General features: G+C 43.4%; 1 protein-coding gene across 2 annotated transcripts in view; it reads left to right on the plus strand.

Annotated features, from left to right (window-relative positions):
• Positions 1 to 4,420: 4,420 nt before the first annotated feature.
• Positions 4,421 to 20,489, plus strand: part of AMPH (amphiphysin) — a 117,340-nt gene continuing 101,271 nt past the window's right edge. The window contains exon 1 of one of the 2 annotated variants that reach the window (XM_072924041.1): positions 4,421 to 4,596. In XM_072924041.1, the coding sequence (XP_072780142.1) occupies positions 4,528 to 4,596 (69 nt within the window). In that variant the 5' untranslated portion in view covers positions 4,421 to 4,527. The remainder of the gene's footprint in view (positions 4,597 to 20,489) is intronic. The other variant, XM_002198924.7, reaches the window with a different exon arrangement.

Genomic DNA, 20,489 nt, shown 5'->3' on the forward strand with positions numbered 1-20,489 from the left:
AGTGAGGGAATGTGGAACTCTACAACTCTGTCCGTGCTGAAACTCATTCTTGGATCTCAAGAAATCTTGTCCTTCTTATCACCCTAGTCTTTTCGTTAAGTTTGTATTTTGTTGACATGTCACACCAACCGTGTAAAAAGTAAAATAGGCTGGTATTAACTAAGTGATATTTAGTTCTTCACTCCTCCTAACCCCACCTGCCAATACAAAAGGATTTTGGATTTATTGTCATGTCTACTTGCACTGTGTCAAACCTGAAATATTCTCCCAAAGGCAGTAGTAGTTCTGGGAATTCTCTCTCCAGAAGTTTTTTTTCTATTTGAAGTTTTATCTAATTCCTGTGATTTCAGGAAGAGGACTTGGAGGAGGGAAGCAACATAACCTCCTCCCCTAGAAATCCAGCATGGACATCCATTTCCTGTGGGTGTTGATCAGGAATGAATTTCTTATGGAAATGCTTTTTCTGTGGGTGAGCTCTGCAGCCCTTCCTTAGTCATACTTTCCCATGTAAAGCTCATTTTATGTAGCTTCAGAGCCTGGGGTGTCAACCCAGAAATTTGCTGATTGAAGTCAGCAGGACAGACTTTCCAGGGTAACAAAGTGAGGCCACTGCTGAACACCATCTACCTGTATGTAGCTCTGTGAAGCCAGATACAGATTCAAATAATGAAAATTTCAGATTCAAATAATGAAGCTGAAATCAAAGGGCACCTTTCAGATAAAATGCTTCCTCGCGATGGAACTGGTCTTCTGTGCTGGAATGTAAGTACCAGTTCAACATGTATTAGCATTTTAATGGATGAGAGGTGTTGATCTGAAGGTATGGTAATGAAGGAAAATGCAAAAAAAAAAAGAAAAAAAAAATCTGTATTTGTCTTCAATGAGAAGAATTTTAATTAAAAATAAGGGTCTAAATATTAAACTATAGAGCATGTATGGGTTTTAATTTAGGATGTTTATGAAAATTTTCCTAGATTTTTACAGGATTTAGAACTCCATTTATTTGATGTAAACATTTTTCTTTTGATGCATGTTTTCCACTGTTCCTTACTTTCCTTTTCAGTGAGACAGACAGCTCTCCCCTCTCTGACTCACATCCACAAGTCAGCAAGACCTAGAGAAACTGCCCAGAGAATTTAGACAGTCTTTTGCTGCCCATTACATGCTGACCTAAACTGCAAGTATAGTACCAAGTTGTCACATATAAAAGAAGATTTAAAATTCAAATCCTGTACACCTGAAACCTTTCATTTTTTCATATTGTTTTCCCATGTTTGCTATTCTATTAGTCCCATCTCGCCTTGTATTTTTGTCAATACATTCTGCCTCTCCAAATCCAAACTACAGTGCAATTTCAACTCTCAGGCTGCCCTACAGTTTCATTTCCTGCTCCAGTTTTCCACTCCACTGAATATTAAAGTGCTTATAATGGGGACATCTTTTATGTGCCATGTCTGTAGTGTGAATTGTGAGTATCCATATGCTGTTATTTGTAAAGGTGCAAGTCTCTTGTTACTCTGTAGCATTTGATATCTGTATTTTAATTATTATCACAATGGAGATGGCTGCAAGATACCTGCCAATTTTTTCTATCATCAATATTGTAAAATTGACTCCTATGGACCAGTATCTTTAAATTTTACTGCTTTACACAAATGAAGAGTGATCAGAATAGCAGAAATGTTGCAGGAGAATGGATTGCAAGCAACTTTGCCCTGATGAGTTGCAGCTGTACTAATTACCAAAGAGGAGGAACAGCCTTGCCCTTAATGGGTCCACAGCTATGTCCAGTGTGGATGGGTGTTATAAAAGAGTGGGTTAGCCAGCTGAGAGGAGGGTTTGTTGTGAGGACTGTCAGAGTCTGCTGGCAAGAGTCTGCTGGCTGTGCTGTGAGGAAGGGTTAGGCTTGTTGCTTGAAGAAACAAGCGTCCCATCTTATTTCTACCTCTAATGTGAGGTCTATACTGACAAAATATAGTCTATAGCGTGATGAGAAACCATGCTGTCGATGAACCAGAAATTATCCAGATTTCTTCTCTTTCTCCCTAGTATTTTTGTTGGACATGGATCAACATCTGGAAAAAGTGGTGACATAGCAGTTGTACTAATATTTACTGTCTCCCTTCCCTTCTAAAGATTTTATGTTGAAAAATCACAATTCCCTTAGGAGCATTTTTCTATGAATGACTGCTATTCAGGAGGGAAACTAAAGTGAGATCTCATTTTAAAATAACACCAAATAAACAATAACAAGAAAATAGGGAGAAAATGGGGTAAATTGTATTAAAGGATTATTAATTTTAAATATCATCTATTTCAGATTAAAGCATGAGCAATACACAGAGAAAAAATTGCTTTGAAACATATCTTAATGGAGAAATTTTCTCTGAAGTATTAATTACAAAAAATGTTATATGCAACAGACAGAGAGTATGGAGCGAATAGTCTGATCATTTGCTGATAATTACTTTCTAAAATCTAGTTGATGGAGAGCAACACACACATTGATAAACCAGCCAGTGAAAAAGCATTGGCTGCTTTCAAAGGCCATTAAATGGGGCACAGCCAGTGCAGGTCAACTGACTGAGGAGGAAGAGGCTGCCTGACTAAGAACACATCTTCATTTTTCTCACCCACTGGCATGAAAAAGCATTTTTGGGCTTGGTGATGAGGGTTCTACCACTATATCAGACAACAAGGATCTAAAAGGCACAAGAGAGTTTCCTCCCTCCCTCTCCTAGCCCAAAGGCAATCAAATGCACTCTATTCTGCTAAGGCAGGAAGTATTCTCCTATACTTCCTACCTTTGCTACCCTTTGGTGAAGAAAGTGCATGAGTAATCAGTTAAGAACACGTCTTTTAATGATTTTTTTTTTAATCATTCTTAAAGTGGTGGAATCAGAAGACAAACTGGTCAGAAAGAGATACTCTGGAGATTTGAAAAAATACTCCAAAGAATTTGGGAGCCCTATGCACACTGAGATTTTGTTTTGATCTTTCACCAGTTTAACACCATTGTAAGACACTACTGTAATCTTTTAGACAAAATAATTTCTTTGGTTGCTGTGATATGTTTTCTTTGGTTTTCTGCATTAGTTTTGGGTTTGGGGTTTTTTGTGTGATTACTTTTTCTTTCTAAATAATATTTACATGAGAATTAAGTAAGTACCTACTCTTACTAAACATTACTACTGCTGCAATTGGCATGTTAAATCAACTTCTTGATGGAAGTACAGGAAGATGTGTCAGGCACATGTGGGTCTGAGCAGATGTCAGAAATACATAGTCTCAGGAAACACAGCTGGACTTATGAAAGGTATGAGACATTTCATTTTGGCAGGTAGAAGACCTTCTGACCTGTGTTTTGAAAAATCAGTGAAAAGTATTATGATAATAGGACAGTTCCCTTCCTGTATCCTGGAAGGATACAGGCTCAGGCTAAGAGAGTTGAGTTCCAGTGTTTTGCTTTGTCTTGCTTTGCTATGTTTGCTGCTGGATTTCTACTCTCCATATCAGGGAACTCCACAATTGGCCAAATAACAGAAATAAATGCCAGGAGTGAATTTGGGGCTTGGTATCTAGGAAGAATGACTTTGCCAACCTTGAGTGACTGGTGCTGCATGATCCCTAGAAGATTTTGGGGGGCTTGAGTGTTAGGGGAGGACAGAGATTTTTGTTATGACTGCCCTTCAATTTTGATTAGAAGTTGTAATTTCAGAAATAAGATCAAAACCACAAAACCAGCCTGGAACCAGTTTACTGCTGCTGGTTGCTACACTGAGACAGGAGTGAGAAATGGACGGGAGGAGGATGTCAAGAGCAGGAGAATGGCAAGTCGAGTGTAGCACATTCAACAACACGGGCATGGTAACCCCAGAAGAGCTGATGGCTGTGGTAAGCCCAGAAGAGATGATGGCTGTGGTAACCCCAGAAGAGCTGATGGCTGTCGTAAGCCCAGAAGAGATGATGGCTGCACCAGGAAGCCCAGTCCAGGCCGAGCTGGGGGATGCAGGTCCTTCAACCATAGTACCCATCTACTGCACGTGATGCTGCAGCCACCAAACCAGTGAAAAGTGTTAAAGGAGCTTGGACCTGGGAGTGACTCCGACTTGGTGGAAACCTCTAGGGTAGTAAGTAGCTGCCTAAAGTTCTCCGGCTGTACAAGTAGGCTTGTGCCAGAAGTGGACGCAGCCATCAGCTGTGCTTGTAGAAATCATCATGCCCATTATCTCTCCTGATGTGTTTTATTATCTAGAGGAATTGCCTCATCTCCAGATGACACCGCTATCCGGGGTCCTGACAGCCGCCTCCCCGGGGCCCGGGGACGGACGAAGGCGGGGGGCCACGGCTCACCTGAGGCGGCGGCGGTGGCCACGCCTCTCCCTGCTGTGTCTTTAAAGCCCTCCTCCTCCTCTTCCTCCTCCTCCTCTCCATCCCTCCATTCCTACATCGCCGCTGCCGCTCGTAGCTGCCGGGCTCTGCCTCGGCCGCCTTCTCTCCCCACCCTCCCAATCCCCGCCACCAGCCATGGCCGACATGAAGACCGGCATCTTCGCCAAAAACGTCCAGAAACGCCTCAACCGCGCCCAGGAGAAGGTGCGCTGCGGCGCGGGGGACCTGCTGGGAAGGGGCGGAGGGGGAAGAGGAGCGCGGCGGCGGCGGTGCGCAGGGTGCGCCGGAGGATGCGGCTCCGCTCGCCGCCAGCCCCGCCGCGGCAGCGTCCCCTCTCACTGCCCGGGGCCCGGGGCGGCGGCGCTCTTACGTAACTGCCCCGTTTCCCCGCGCCGCCCGGGCCCGCCGCCCGCTCCCCGCGGGACGCCAGCCCCGGGAGCTGCCGGCGGCACCTGCCGCAGGCCCCGGGCGGCGCCGCTCCCTCGCCCTTGGGCTGCGCGGGGTGCCCGCGGGGATGGCACCGCTCCGCACCCGGCCTGGGCGCCTTGCTGCCCCGGCCCAGCGGGGAACGCGGGCTCCGTTCGCCTCGCCTCGCCTCGCCTCACCCCCGCCGCCAGCCCTGCTAAGAGGATTGCCTTTCCTTTAATATCCGCTCCGGCTCATCCCCGGCTGCGGCGATCCGCCTTGCTGCAGCCGCGGCGTGACAGACACCGCTGCGGGTGATGACAGGAGCCCGCGGGGGCCGGGGGCTGGCGCAGCCCGCGCCTTCCTCAGCGGCTGCTGCGGTTTTGGGGAGCTTCTTGGGATGTCATGAGGCTGGTCCAAATGTTCTGCAGCTCACAGCTTATGCTGCTTAGGAAAGCCAGTACCGATTCTAGCGGTATCGTGGCCTGGAAATGAACGACGGGTGAAGTGGGGGAGAATTTGCAGGAGTTCTGACTAAAGATGAGGGCCTTATGGGCCGCTGTTTGTTTTGTTCATCTTCATTAGTGAAAGCTGATAGGTATAAATGTTCCACACAAATAGCTCCTGTGTAGCTGTTGGGTGCCTCAAAACAGGGTCATAGATACAGATACAAGGCCCAACAGAAAAGCATTTGTGTGTGACTATATGCAGCAGCTGTGCCTGCTGTTAGTACAGTTTACAATAAAGCTGTTGCCAGCATGAATTTTGCAGACATGGTTGGCAGTACGTGTTGCAAGTCATCTCTTTTGAGGGTTAATAAAACCTTTATGCCCCTCTAACATATATCCTGAATTGTTATGCATCTTAGGGAATAGGGCTTTTGCAAATTGAGAAAGATTATTTTGTGAGCATATTTCTTATACTTCACTGCCTATAAAACTGCACTTTCCTTTTGGCCACGCATTGAATTCTGTGGAGCTCCAGCGGCAGAAAAAAATGCAACTAGTAATATGTCTTATACATAATTGTGTTATTATTTATGAATCTAATAGTTGAGGCTGTCACAGACTAGTCGTTAATTTTCCCTTTCAAACACTCCTGTCTAGCTCACCAGGTTATAAAGTACTAGACTTTTCAACACCAAAGTCATGATGCATTTCCATTCTTGCAGATGTGGACTGCAACTTTTTTCAGGTAAAACATGTAAATCCTCTTTAATAGTTTGAAGAAATCTGATGACTTTATGGTGTGAGTTGACTTGAGTTCATAGTTGGAGTGGAAGCCTAAAAATACTGTTTGTTTCCTTGTGTCTTTGTCAGTATGGTTATGATTAACCATCTGGAAAAGCACTGGTGCGAGTCGGAATCACGTGTACTGCTTCAAGCTGTGTCTGTTCCAGTGTGGGGGTCCTGCTCACAGAAATGTGTGGGCATACTAGAGAGAACACCTTAATGTGCATACCTGAGATTCCCCATACTTCTCAAATACTGTTCAAGCACCAGCCCCAGGACAGGTGCCTTGAGTCTCTTGGGTGCAAATCAAAGATACTGTTGAGCTCTGACAGATGGTCTGCTCTACCTCCACTTTGTTGATCAACTATGCTAATAAGGGGGAAATTTTTCTGGATTGATTTTCGTGTTATCAGTCAGGCATCTGGAAATTTTGGCTTCCTTATAGTATCTGTGGTGGTAATTTCTTATGTCAGTGGTCTACAGGGTTACTTACAAGATGTTAGTGGCCTTACACAGTCATAGTACCAGTGGTCTGACACAGAGTAGATCACAGTACCATGTTACCTCTGTATACTTGCTTCCTCCTTCCTGGCCTATGTGTTGTTATTGCATGAGCTATGCATGTGTAGTCTTTCATGTCTACATTTCTGGTTAGCTTTGAGTTAGTATATGTCTATACAACATAAAATTCTTCATTATTTTTCCTGAAACTTTACTCAAAACAAAACCAACAACAAAAAAAAAAAGTGCAAAACAGGCCCAAGATGGGAATGATTGAGTTTTGTTTGTTTTGGGTACTTGATAAAAACAAGTAAATTTTGTCTAGGAGTTGAAAATCTATGATTTGGTGTGAATAGGATGGCATTGTGAGAGGTGTGTAATATCACACTGGCTTAAAGAGATTTTAAATACATTGAGTTGTTTTTATCTTGATGCTGATATTGGATTCGTGCACCTTCAGTTTACCGAATGTGTTCTTACAGTTCAATGTTTTTATAAAGCATTTTTGCATTGCTTTCTATTATTTATTGATGGAACATATGTATTAAAAACATGGAGTGGCTCTAAAACATAGACTTTCATTTTGGATTTCAGTAAAGCTTTTGATACTGATTCTCACAGGATCCTGCTGGATAAAATTGTCCAGCCCACAGCTGGATAAACACATTGTGCAATGGGTGAGCACAGGTTGTGTGCTCATTGTGCAGTGTCCAACAGGTTGCTATCAAAGGGTTACAGTCAGTGGGGTGGCAGACTGGCGAGCTGTCACTAGTGAGGTTCCTCATGGCTTCATCCTCACCCCAGTGATATTCAACATCTTCACAAATTACTTGGATGCAGGACTCTAAGGGATACCAAGTAAGTTTGCAGATGATAGAAAACTGGGAGGAGTTGCTGACTCCCTTGAAGGCAGAGAGGCCCTGAAGAGAGTTGGGCAATCACCCACCATATGAAGTTCAGCAAGAGAAAGTGCACCTGGGAGAGATTTTGCACCTGGGAGAGACAACCCTGGATGTATGGACAGACTGGGGACAAGAAGCTGGAAAGCAGCCCAGAGGAAAGGGACCTGGGACAGGAAGTGGAATGTGAGTCAGCAGTGTTCTGGCAGCCAGGATAGTCAAGTGTGTCCTGGGTACATCAGGCTCAGCATCACAGACGGGCAAGGGAGAATACTGTCCCCTCCGCACTGCTCTGCTGCAGCCTCACCTTGAGTCCTGTGTGCAGTTTTGGGTGCCACAATATAAGAAAGATATTAAACTATTAGAGTGCACCATAAAAGAGAGTTAACAAAGGTCATGAAGGGCCTTGAGGGGAAGCCTCAAGTATGAGGAGTGGCTAAGGTCACTTGGTCTCTCCAGCATGGAGAAGAGACTGAAGAGAGATCTGATAGTAGTCTACAACTTATTCATGAGAGGGAGAAGGGCAGACACTGATCTTTTTTCTTATGGTGACCAGTGACACGACCTGATGGAATGGTCTGAAGTTTGTCAGGGGAGGTGTAGATTGGATATTAGAAAAAGGTTCTTCCCCAGACTGTGGTGGTTGGGCACTGGAGCAGGCTCTGCAGGGAGGCAGTCACAGCACCAAGCCTAACAGAGTTCAAGAAGTATTTGGACAATGCTCTTGGGCACATGGTGTGACTCTTGGGGATGGTCCTGTGCAGACCTGAGAACTGGACTAGATGCTTGTGGGTCTCTTTGAACTCAGTTTATTCTGTGATTCTGGGATTCATTTATGTAAACTATTTTTCTAATAATGCCACCATTATCTTCAGTTTATTGATGACTAGGTGTTGTAAATGCAGGCAAACCCGATGGAAAGAGATGAAGATGTCTGACTCAATTCAGAAGGCTGAATGATTTTTTTATTATAATCATGCTAAAATACATTAATATACTATATAAAGGAAGATACTAAAAACTACAAGCCTGCTTGTTCTAACTATATCTCTAATACAACTCATAACCCTCTCGCGAGAGTCCAGACACAGGTGGATCTGATTTGCCATCAGGCTCAAACAATCCTTCACCAGAATCCAATCAAGCAATCACTCCAGGTAAACAATTCCTCCGAACACATTCCAGGTGAGAAAAACAAGGAGCAGAAATAGAAATTGTTTTCTCTTTCTGTCTCTCTGTGCACCTCTATGAAAAATCCTGAGAGAGAAATGTGCTGCCACAGTCTAGGAGAAATTTTACTTGTACAGTGTAGGTAGTGTGTGTCTCTAGTCACTGTTTATATAACAAAAGCTAAGTAACTGCAAAATCTTGTATTGGGTAGATCTCGGTCTTGCATTAGAAGTGTTAATCTGAGAGTTATATGGAAATAATAATTGACCACTCTTTCACATCATCCAACCAGCACTCCCCCTTTCTGCAGGGCTGCTCTCCAGCCACTCCTCTCCCAGTTCAGACTTGTGTCTGAGATTACTCCATCCAGGTGCAGAATCCAGCATTTGGTTGGTTTTGTTCAGTTTCATGCTGTTGGTGATCGCCCAAAGCTCCAGTCTGTCCAGATCCCTCTTGTCCCATGGGAGAGTCAGCACCACTTCCCAGTTTGGTGTCATCACCTGACTATCTGTGCATTCAACTGCAGCCTCCAGATCATTGATAAAGAGACTGAACAGAGCTGCCTCTAGACCTGAGCCCGGAGGAGCACCACTGGTAACTGGTCACCAGCCAGATGTCTTGTTTACTGCAATAATTTGAGCCCTGCTCTTCAACCAATTCTTCACCCAGTGCACTGCATACCTGCTCATCCCACTGTTGGAAAACTTATCTGGATGGAGGCTTTGAGGGACAGTAGCAAAAGCCTTTCTAAACCCCATTAAAACTGGAAGTTTAAATCCAGTGTCTTCACTTCATCCAGGCAGGTGACCTTATTGTAGAAGGTTATTAAATTAAACAGGACTTTGCCTTTGTGAACCCATGTTGTCTGTGTCTGATGACTCTGTCTGATTTTTCGAATGTCTTTTGATAAAATCCAGTGTGACTTTCTCCATATTTTTTTTCAGGTATTGAGGTTAGATTAACATGTCTGTAGTTTCCTTGGTCTTCTCTCTTGCCTTTCTTGGAAACTGGTGTAACTTGGCCTAATTTTTAGTTGGTGGGGCCTGCTAAGACCTTTTGTAGATGGTTGAGAGTGGTCGTGTTGTAATGTCTGCTACAGTTGCATACAGTACTCTGGGGTGAATCCCATCAGCCCAATGGATTTACTAACATTCAGCTGATAACAATTGGTCCCTTTCAATTTCAGTGTCCATAAGTGGAAGGTTGGTGTTCCTGCAGTCATTGTCCTCTGAGAATTGGACAACCCAAGGTAACAACATGGATATTAGTTCCATCACAGAGAGGAGACAGCTCTTATGGGTGGCCTTTGTCCAAAGAATGCTGGATGGAGGGGTGATGGCTGGTCTGTGACAGGCAAGGCTGTGCACAGGGGACATCATCATGTTTCACAGTGTCATCACCCTGCAGTGCAGCAGTGCCTTGGAGGGGCAGAATAAAAGGGAGCATCCTCCCATGTCATGCTGTCAAAGCTGGCCTGGAGCCAGCCCACAAACATCCAAAAGGGAGCCCTTGAGGAGACAGTGGAATGACTTGGAGGAGGTTAGGGGCAGAAAATTAGAGGCAAGGCCAGCTGCCAGGGGCACTCAGCCTTTGAGGAACAGATGCAAGCCCTGCAGAGGAGAAGAACCACCAAGCCCTGTAGGTGCCTGAAGCTGTCTGGCCTCTTCAGCTGGATGGCACTTGTAAGTTCAAGTGAACACCTTCTTGAGGTGCTCTGCACAGCTCTGTCCTCAGTCCCTTGTGGAGCCAGGGGCTCCACAGGCTGTAAGAACTGGCATGCAGAGAGGTTGTCAGGAGTCCTAGGGCTTTGTAACATCCACTAGTGCCTTGCCAGGATTCTTGACTCGCAGATTGATCAGGCTGAGGACATCTAGCCACTCTTGGAAGTCCCGAGATGGCTTCAGGTTGAGGGAGAATAGGGTTTAGGCATATCCTGGAGGGCATGACCAGATTGTGGGATGAGGAGTGAGGCCTTGCTCACATGCTTAGGAAATAGCTAGCTACCAGCAATGGCATCAGGAGGGAATTTTCCCTTGGATCAGATTGGCACTGCTTCATGGGGAGAAGGAGGAAGAGATGGGGTTGCATTCTTCTGCAGCACTGAGCACGACCACTGTTCAGGGCTCCTTCAGTCCCTTTTGGCTGGGTTGCTGCCTGCTGCTCATGCCCCATGAAGATGGTCTGTCATACCCTGCAGCTGTGGGCAAGAAGCTTTCCAGACTCCCAGGGTGGGTCCCAAGGGTGGCCTGGGGGTTGCTTCTTGTCCTCCTGTAGCACTGGGAACAGCCCCTGTCAGGGCTCCTCTGGGCTCCTGTGACTCCATTCTTGCCTGCTGCCCTCACACCTCCAAGGCATCACTTGTGTCCTGGCTCTCTCTGGCTCTCTTGCCCATTGTAAACCTGGAGTGGGGCTGAGCTCTGCTCTTCCCATGGCTCCATTTCCCATGGGATTCGTGCTTGTTCAAAACAGCATGTGCTTGGAAGGGTTCCAGGCTTGCTTCCCCATCCAGACCTGACACTTTTCAATTTTCCTGCCTGTGGCACAAGCACAGGGTAGGCACGAGAGCGCTTTTCGTGTATCCCTGCCCTGGCTGGGAAGAACAGCAATGAAGCAAGTTTTGGAAGGCAAGATTGTGCTCATCATTGATATGTGTCATACTTTGGAAAATACCTCATGGTACCACACATCTTTTCTTCTGACCTATATGCCTGGTGCTCCTTTCTGTAGCTCTGTCATTTGCCTTTTCCAGATTACAAAGGATGTATTTTCCAGTAAGAAATGCATCAGCCTGCTCCTGGCTACACATGCGTGTTGTGTTAGTGCTTCTGATTATCAGTTCTGAAACAGATGGAGAAAAATAAAAAATGAAATAATGCTGTAATATCCAGTCATAACCTGTGTGTTATGTGTCCTTGAATGTGTTTTTTGGACCTCAAAACCCCCTGATTTGTGAGACAAATAACTGTCTCACCAGCATTTGACTCACGGTGAGTGCAGGACAGAGCAGTCAGGCCCTGTTAAACCCAGAGCTCTGCATGGCAAGGTCTGACCCAGGTCTGAGGGCTCCACCCCAGAGCAGCTCTGCAGTGCAGGTCCCAGGCCCACCCAGGAGACAGGGGCAGAGATGGGCACACCCACAGCAGGGCTCAGGCAGGGACAGAGGTCCCAGGCTGGGCTGGGCCATGTCCCCTGGGCCCTTGGCAGGAGGTGGTGGGGCTGGGGGTCCCAGGGCAGGTCAGTCCCAGCCACTGAGACCTGTGAGCACCACCAGGACCCCGTCAGGACTGAACTTCAGTGCTCCCGTGTTCTTCTTCAGACACTGGTGTTGGACACTTTGGAGACAGAATATTGGGCCAGATGGACTTTCCCTGTGAGGGAGTGCTGCTGTCCTCAGGCTCTTGTGTTTTAGCATGTTTTTGCAAGGGAAACAGCTCAGACAATTCTAAAAACGAGTATCAAGTGAGGAAAAACACTCCACCAGACGATCAACAGGTATATTGCTCATCTCTTAAGACGTTTGCAGCCATTTAGATGAGAAGCACATCCTGCACCAGACTGAAGGTTTGATCTCTGAGCCTCGCTGCTGTCAGTGATGTGGTGGTTTGCCAGCCCGTGAAAACCTGTCGCAGTTGAAAACACTGATGGATTTAAAAAAAACCCACATGACACTTGCCTTTGGCAAATTTGTGCAGATGGTCACTTTATCTTGAGATGATCCAAAGCCCTGACCCCTCTCAGAAGATACACACCTCCTTTCCACAAGGTGACAGAGCCAGGACCTAGGCTGGGAGATGGTTATGGGTGTTCAGTGCCTTCTGCTAGTGCAGGGCTGGGAAGAATGGTCTTCAGAGATTTCCCCAGTGTGTACTAGTAGGGAAAGGAGCAGGTAGGAGAAGATGGATTTGAGTAGAATAAAATAGTTTAATTTAAACACACCTACAATAATGATCCAGTCCCCCTACCTGACCACTTCAGGGCTGACCAAAAGTGAAAGCATGGCTTTAAGAGCACTGGCCAAATGCCTTTCAACACTCACAGACATGGGTTCATTGACCACCTCCTCAAGAGGTCTCTTCAGGGTTTGACACCCTCTCATAATAAACCCAGCTGGTGCTGTCACATTTCCAAAACTCAGTTTCAGTAAAGTTTGTTCCTGGGCATTTCTTTGTAGCTTCTGAAAATCAAGCTAATGTGTTTTTGATGTTTAACTTCTAAGTCAGTAATATATGTGGTTTCATCTGAAACTTAAACCAGTACGCACTTCAGTTTATGGGAACTTTGGAGGCATTACAAGGGATGTAAAGGGGGAGATTCTGTGAAGGAAGCAGTAAACTTTCTTCTGGAAGGGAATTTTGTGGTTCTGTACAAGTTCTGTTCTGTAACTAATAATGTCTGCTCTGAGGCAGGAGACAAGTATGTGGAAGAATATAATTGTGAAAGGCGTGTTACATCTATTATAGCTGTGCTGACCTGCTTGCAGTGTGATGACATGGTTCTAGCGGCCTCAGGTTCATAACAGCAAACTACTGTCTAATGATTTAAAATGTTGGCCACACAGATATTATAAAATTTATTATGATATAATATAAATTAAGTCATTACAGTATTATAATAGGCCTTGACATTTGGGGCCCTGCTGACACAAACACGCACAATGATGAGGCAACTCCACCTCTGAAGAGCTAATTCTTAATTTCTGAGTTTATAAACAAAACCAATAACAAGTCAGTAATTTCTCATGTGGTTAGTATGGTCTGAACTATGCAGATGATATTTTTCTATCTTCACGTTCAAGTATTCTCCAAAGGGTGTGAAAGCAGTAGATGAGGGCAAGAAAGGAGAATACAAGTTGCTTTTCACCTCAGTGGCCCAAGTTTTACACACTGGCTAGGAGGAACAGTGAAGAAAGCTGTCCAGCATCTGTCATAGCAGGATATTTCAGTGGAGATAAATGGCAGAGAAAAGCAGGCTAGGTGTAAGGTGGGGGTGAACATGGAGGGGGGACCAGCATGCCTGTGCTCACCTTTCCTGCAACACACCTGTCAGGGCTGTGGGGAGCCTCTCTAAAGAGCTGGTCAAGCCAGTGTGGGATGATGGACAGCATACTGACCTTGGGAGAAAACACAAATAAAGGGTGAAAAATTCCCTTCAACACATTTTTTACAATTGCCTATATGAATAGGATTATAGCTCCCTGAACTCACCTGAAGATGGCAGGGGGATTTTTCATTTGCCTAAAATATACATAGGGGAATTCACCCCCCTCGCCCAAACCTTGATGAGGCAGCAGTCACTGCCTGCTATCCCAGTACTCTCACTCGCCTCAGGGACTTGAGTGTGTGGGGAGAAGGGAGTAGAAGAAGGTGGCTGTGCTGCTTCAGTACAGAGGGTGTTTTCTCTAGGGAGCTGTTGTTTGGTTTAGTTCATTGAGCTCTGCTGCAAACTCAGCTGCTAGGAGCCTCCAATCCAGAGTATTTCAAGTGCTGGGTCACTCTTCCCTAAATGTTGTGTGGCATCAGCATCAGTGCTGTGTGACACTGAATATTTGCTGTTCTCAAACACAAAATCATTTATTCCAGACTTAATGAGTAGCTAGTTAGTCAGTAGTCGCCAGAATGATAAACCAACGACCAACTCGGGAAAGCAACTGTGTCGTGTTTGGTCATCTTGAGTCTCTGCTAACTGGAGTTTATTAATCTGTTTAAGAGGGCATGGTAAAACCTAGGCTGCCATAAAGACACATGGAGCACATTTCTGCTCGTACTGTGAGAAAGCTAAGCAGGAGTACCCTGTTCCTCTTCCTGGTGGCTCTGCCTTTATTTCTGTTGTCTCAATAATTATTCTCATTATCTGTAGGGCATTAGCACGTGTGAGATTCTGCAGAATTGGGGACAAAACCAATTACAAGTGGATAATGGTGTGGACAAGCACTTAGTTGGTCAAATTCTGTGCAGACAATTTCTCAGAATGTTGATAGGGTAGTGGGAATGCTTAGAGGCCTTCCAGTGGGCAAGGTCACAAAAAAGTCAGGGACTGTACCACATTTCAAGGCTCTGGACTCAAACTCCCAGTGCCCTGCTACTACTATTTATTGTTGTGCCTTCTTTTTCTTATCACATCTTTTCTGACAAAAAGCTCTTACTTACCCCCAGATAAGATCCTCTGCTTTGTTCTCCCTGTTTCTGTAGCAGATTAATTCCTTTGATGCTCCCTTGAAGTCCCAGCTTTCTCACTTTCTAACCCCACTTCTTTGTACTCACAATATTGCTAAATCTGTTGTTTGTACTGATACAGAAGCTAATGCTACAGACTACTGCAGTCTATCCTCTTTATCTATGATGTGAAAGAGGAGAATACGTACACATGAGCCTGCACATGCTTGAAAGACACTGACTATCCTGCTTTTCCCAGGATAAATTGAGGATCATGCTAGGAGTGAGGCCGATGTTTTATTTTTAATGAAGTAGAGGTTTGAGAAAATAAAATGTGCTAAAGAACACAGATAAGCTGAATTTTCTTTCTAGATTGTGATTAATAGTAAGCATTTAGTTGTGTCTTTACAGAAGGATAGGAGGTTAGCAGTATGTAGCAGAGGTAGGTGGTGGTCTGTAATGCCATGAGAACAGTTATTTATACTGATGATTCATGCTTTATGGCTCACCAAAGCCCAGTTAAAGGACCCACATGTACAGGGGTTAATACATATTTAGCATGAAGTAGAAGGAGATGAAACACTGAATACAGAGAAGCAGCTTGATTAAATGTAGGCAGTCTGTTTCCTGTGGAGAATGATCGGTCTTTGAGTTCTGAAAAATGACCCTGATTTTTCACATAAAATGCATGTATTAGTTTTTAGATCCAGGAAAAGATTTAAGGACTTATTTGCATGTAGGACGTGCAGAGGAATAAATTAAAATGTTATATTCCTTTTAAACCTGCACAGATCTCTGTGTGGATGCTGTTGCTTATATTTAAAGTAGGCTTCCTGTTGTTCAACTTGCTATTGTAACCTAAATCCATGTTAGCTTTTGTGGGTGTTATCTTTTCACACTGATAAAGCCACCCTCTGCAGTTTGAATGAATGTTTTAAGTACAGAAGAGACATTGCTGAAGTGGATCTGGAGATTATGAAATATTTTTTTCAGAATAATGTTGCCAGTAATGTTAACTATAGGACAAATTTTTGTCCTATAAAAATCATAAGGAGTGGTTAATGAGGGTCATCAGAAGGGAAATAATTTAATTGATTGCCTCATGTTTTTCAAATCTGTACTAACAAAATTCTTATCACAGGGGAGACAGAGGCTGAAAGGCAGAACACAGAGGAAAGCAAAAGTTCATAGGTACACTGAGGCCTGAAGAGAGGCACAAGAGCATAGTTCAGTCTAGAGGCAGATTGGTCTGGGGCAGGCTTAGGGCAGGTGTTCCCATGGTTTATCTTGCTCAGGAGAGAAACTCATGGGGAAAAAAGTGTGCAGTAGTAACTGAAGACAGGCCTTTGCTGGTTGACTGCTGCTACCACAGCATGGTCACTGGAGGACACATTCAGGAAATGGTAAAGGAGTGGATTCATACTGTGTGAAGCAGTGACTGGAAAACAAGCACAACAGAGTAAGGTTAATGTCCATGGTTAGCTGAAGGCCAAAAACAAGCAGCAAAGATGTGATACGAGTTGGAAATACGGAATTTGGATTTAAAGAAATGTGGAAATCCAACAGTGCAAGGAAATGTCTTTGATTTTAACAAATAGCACAGACCTCCTTCTCTAGTCTTAAATGGCTTCTGGATTGATTAGTAAAGAAATGAATATACTCCTTATAATGTGACAGTCTTGCAAACTTCCAAAATGTGATTTTATTGCTAGTACATCTCTAAATATGGTTCTGTTTAATTCTCAGCCAAAATGTGCAGGCAGAGTTAGTATCAGGAAAGTTGTATCTTCGTGTTTGTTAAACTTCCCTTTTCCTTCCTTATCTCTCTCTCTCTCTTTCTCTTCTTCTGTCATCCTTTCCTTACTGCCTGCTCTTTCCCTTTTTCTTGTACATCTCAAGCAAACACGTTGTAGACATAACCAGCAAAGACATTTAGAAAATTATTTGACTTCTTGGATCACTTGTGAGTTCACTTGACAGGTGAACCCACTTGCACACTTCAGATTGTTTAAAAATCAGTACTCAGCCTCCAAACATTGTAGGCTGTGAAAGAATTCTGAATGTTCATTTTGTTTTATTTGTCTCCTGTTGTGTGTGAGAGGAGAGACAGATGGTACTGCTGGAACAGGACTATTTTCCCTTAGGGTCTGCAGGGCTGAGGAAGGTCCTCCCTGTGTGGGGGCAAAGCTGGGAATAGTGACAGCACCTCACACAGGCAGTGCAGAGTATCTGGAGAAAACCTAAAAGACAGGGAAGGTGAAATGGAGAGCCAAGCTACTGAGTAATTAAGACAGTAATTAGACAGGCACTCTGAGAAATGCAAATATGCAGCCTGAAGGAGCTGCAGTGGGCTACATTCATAAGCTTTGTTTTTATCAGTAGCTCCAGCTGAGTTCATAGGAATTTCACCCAACTTGTAGCCTTAGGGTTAAGCCCAGCAGTGCTGTCACTCCAGATTCAGTGAAGTCAAGGTGCTGTTTATATCCCAGGGCTTTTCAGCTTACTCCTGCTCCCTATTCTTGTACTTAAAAAAAAAATCCCTCATATCAGATTTGTGTTTCCAGGCTCTGAAAAGCCTGTTTCAGCGAAAATGAACTTAACTGATATTTTACAGAGCTGAACAGGGTTTTAGTCTTAGCCACCACCCTGGCATCATGTTTTCCTGTAGTATCAATCCAAGAACACAGTTGTTGTAAGCGTAGTGCCAGCATCTCTTATGCAAAGTTTCATAGTAGGGTAAAAAATAAACAGTAATTCAGAAGCTGGCTGAGAATCTACATTGATTTGACAGCCAAGCTGAGAAGCAAATCAGGAAGAAATTCAGGCAACCCTTAGATGGCAAACACACACATGCCATTTGAATGGCATCTTAACTCCTAAACAAGTCACTCCACCAAATGTAATGACTTGGCACTTTCTGAAGGAAGATGGAGAGGAACAAGCTCCATCAAATATGGTTCAAATATGGACTGAAAAATATTTTGGGTCAAGAACACATGTTTACAGACTGCAGGGTGAATGCAAACTTGAGTACAGTGTGTTTTTCTCAGCATTTCAACTCAGAGCCTGCTGGTTTCTATAGTGAGGGCTGTTTTCTGTAGGCAGTGTTTATCTGGAAAAGAAATAAAAAAAGTATACCCCATGAAAAATTATAATTTAAAAGAGGCACTGTGCAATATTGAGATTGCTGAGTCACTTCTCTGAAGGCTCTGTTTTTTGTGAGCAGTAAATACTTTTTCCCTCTAGTATCCCATTTCCAGTTTGTCTCAAAGTACTTACACCAATATTGTTTTGCTAATGCCCATCAGTAGCCCATCCTACCAAAGGCTTACCTTGAAGTATGTGATTAATACTGATGTTGGATTGCTCAGTGGCATCTGTTATCAGAAGTGTTAGTGGGGTTCAAAGTAGTCATATCAACCTGACTCAGACTTTTCCTTTCTCTGACTCAAAGAAGGATATTTTTTACACTCTTTTGAACAGAAAGATTCCTTACTTACATATAAGCAGTCACCAATTAAGCAAATTTTATTACATATTAATGCATCTTGGAATTTTTTGCACATTGAATGTATCTAAAAAAGAAGGCAGTTTGAAGTCAGTCTCAAATGCCAAGCACTTGCTATTCCTCCTCTCTCACTCTGAAGCATAGGATATTTTCAGTTCTTCAGAGGAGGTGTTATCATTACATGTTGAATGAAAAAAAACCAAGACCACCTCTGGTGGATTATGATGGATCTGTGTCTTTTTTTGTTAAGTCTTGTGAAAAAAAAAAAAAAAAAAAAGTGAAAATAATAAAGGGTTGGAGAAAGGCTTTCTAAAAGTGTCACAAACTCATTTCCTCCCTAAGATATGTATACCAGCACATACCAACAGGTTATGTGTACATCTAAACCAGCTTTAGCTATACCAGCAGTGAACAGAATGTTTCCAATCACACCATAATTACTTGCTGTACTAATAGAAGTGTTAAAAATAGAATAAGTTTTGTCCAAGGTTTTTAGCTCTAGGACTTTCAACAGAGCTCAGTTCTCACTGCCTTTCTCATTTAATTTCAAGTTGTTGGTAAGTCAGTTCCTTATTCGCAAACATGCCTTTCTGAGCTGCTGGCACCTATTCAGTTGTGATTTGGAATGTTTCCACATTATACCCTTCAGTTATCTAGAAATCGTGACTCTGGGGAGACACAAGGAGTATATATTTAGGTTCCTCAGGGAAAGCATGCTCTGTTGTCTGGATCTTATCGCCATCCAGTGTCTCCCCTAGAGAAACAGGGGCTCTCCAAGCTTTCATTTGGTGGAAGGTCCCACAAAGTATAGAAAGTGCTATGCCTGAGCATGTATATCTCTGTGCACTGCAGGAGAGTGGGTTACACTTGTGTTCACCAAGATCTGCACACTGACCACAGTTAGTCTGGTCCTTATGGTATTAGCAAAGTAAGTTGTTGAGAGCACATAATTTTCTTATCTCTACCCTAATGCCTTTGTGCACAAAGACTTTAGGGCCAGTCTAGTTTGATGCACAATATTTCCTTCCTCAACAACATTGCTAACAATTACAAATCAGGGACACATAAAAGTCGTACACTTGATACTGACACATGGTCAGTACTGTGCATCCCTCGAGGTGAAAGAGAGGAGTAACTGGAATCATTGGGAAACTAACTGCTCATTGGGAACACTGCTCTGCCAAGGGATCTTGGTTGCAATGGGAAGCTGTTAGACAAGCAATATATGGTTAAGGTGAAAAGCCATTAGGTAAGTTCCCTGCTTTTACCACATTTGCTTGAGGTTCTTTCTGTCCTAGATGGGACGCACATAGACTTTTCTTTGTAGGTCGTCCCACAGCAAAATACAATCCCTATCTAAAGTTTTATTTTACTAAGACTTTTCACGTCCTCTACAATGACCTTTTCCATATTACTTAGGTACTATGATAAAAAAAAGTCTTTCACATAATTTTATACCAATATGGAGAGTAAGCACATTCGTATTTAATATAAATTGAACCCAAACAGATGGCTGGATAACTGTTTGATGCTATGAGAATTAAAGAACTCAGCCTTAAAGCACTTTATTACACAATGAAGAACCTGTGTATGATACCCACAAGATACTGCTGATACAAGACTAAAGTGACAGAATGGTTAACAAGGACCAGTGCCTCCATATGAGAATTTTCTTTTTAGTGGGGCTACCTGTTTAAAATTAAAGTGAAAGTGTCTTAGTGTCTTTACACATTCTAAAAAATAAAGAAGAGAGGACTGATAGTTCAAATATGTATAAAAATCAACACTGATGTGTTTGACATAAAATATTTTATAGCTGTATTAGAAAAAAAGACAAAATTGTTAAGATTTACAATTAGTGTGTCATATTTTTCAGAAGAGTATGTCTGTTGTAGAATATCAAATCCAGTTACTCTTTATGTTACTATATAAACCTGAGCTATACTAAAGAGCATAATAATTTCAAAACATTTTTTTTCTAAACCTAGATATGTGAGTATGTATTGTTGCTTGGTCCATAATATCTGCAGTAGCTAATTTTACCAGAGACATGAGAAAATGCCTGTACTCTCATCTGGGAATCTGACTGGTCTTTTGGTCTCTGACAAACATAGGAGTAATAGAGCTTTTCCTTCCTCACTCTCAAAAGAAAAGGCAGTAGTTTATTTGTATTTGATAAATCTGGGGCATGATCCTTCATTGATATGTGTGTTTGTGATTCATACTTACA

The sequence above is a fragment of the Taeniopygia guttata genome, chromosome 2 (genome assembly GCF_048771995.1).
Source record: "Taeniopygia guttata chromosome 2, bTaeGut7.mat, whole genome shotgun sequence".
In the NCBI taxonomy this organism is placed as follows: Eukaryota; Metazoa; Chordata; class Aves; order Passeriformes; family Estrildidae; genus Taeniopygia; species Taeniopygia guttata.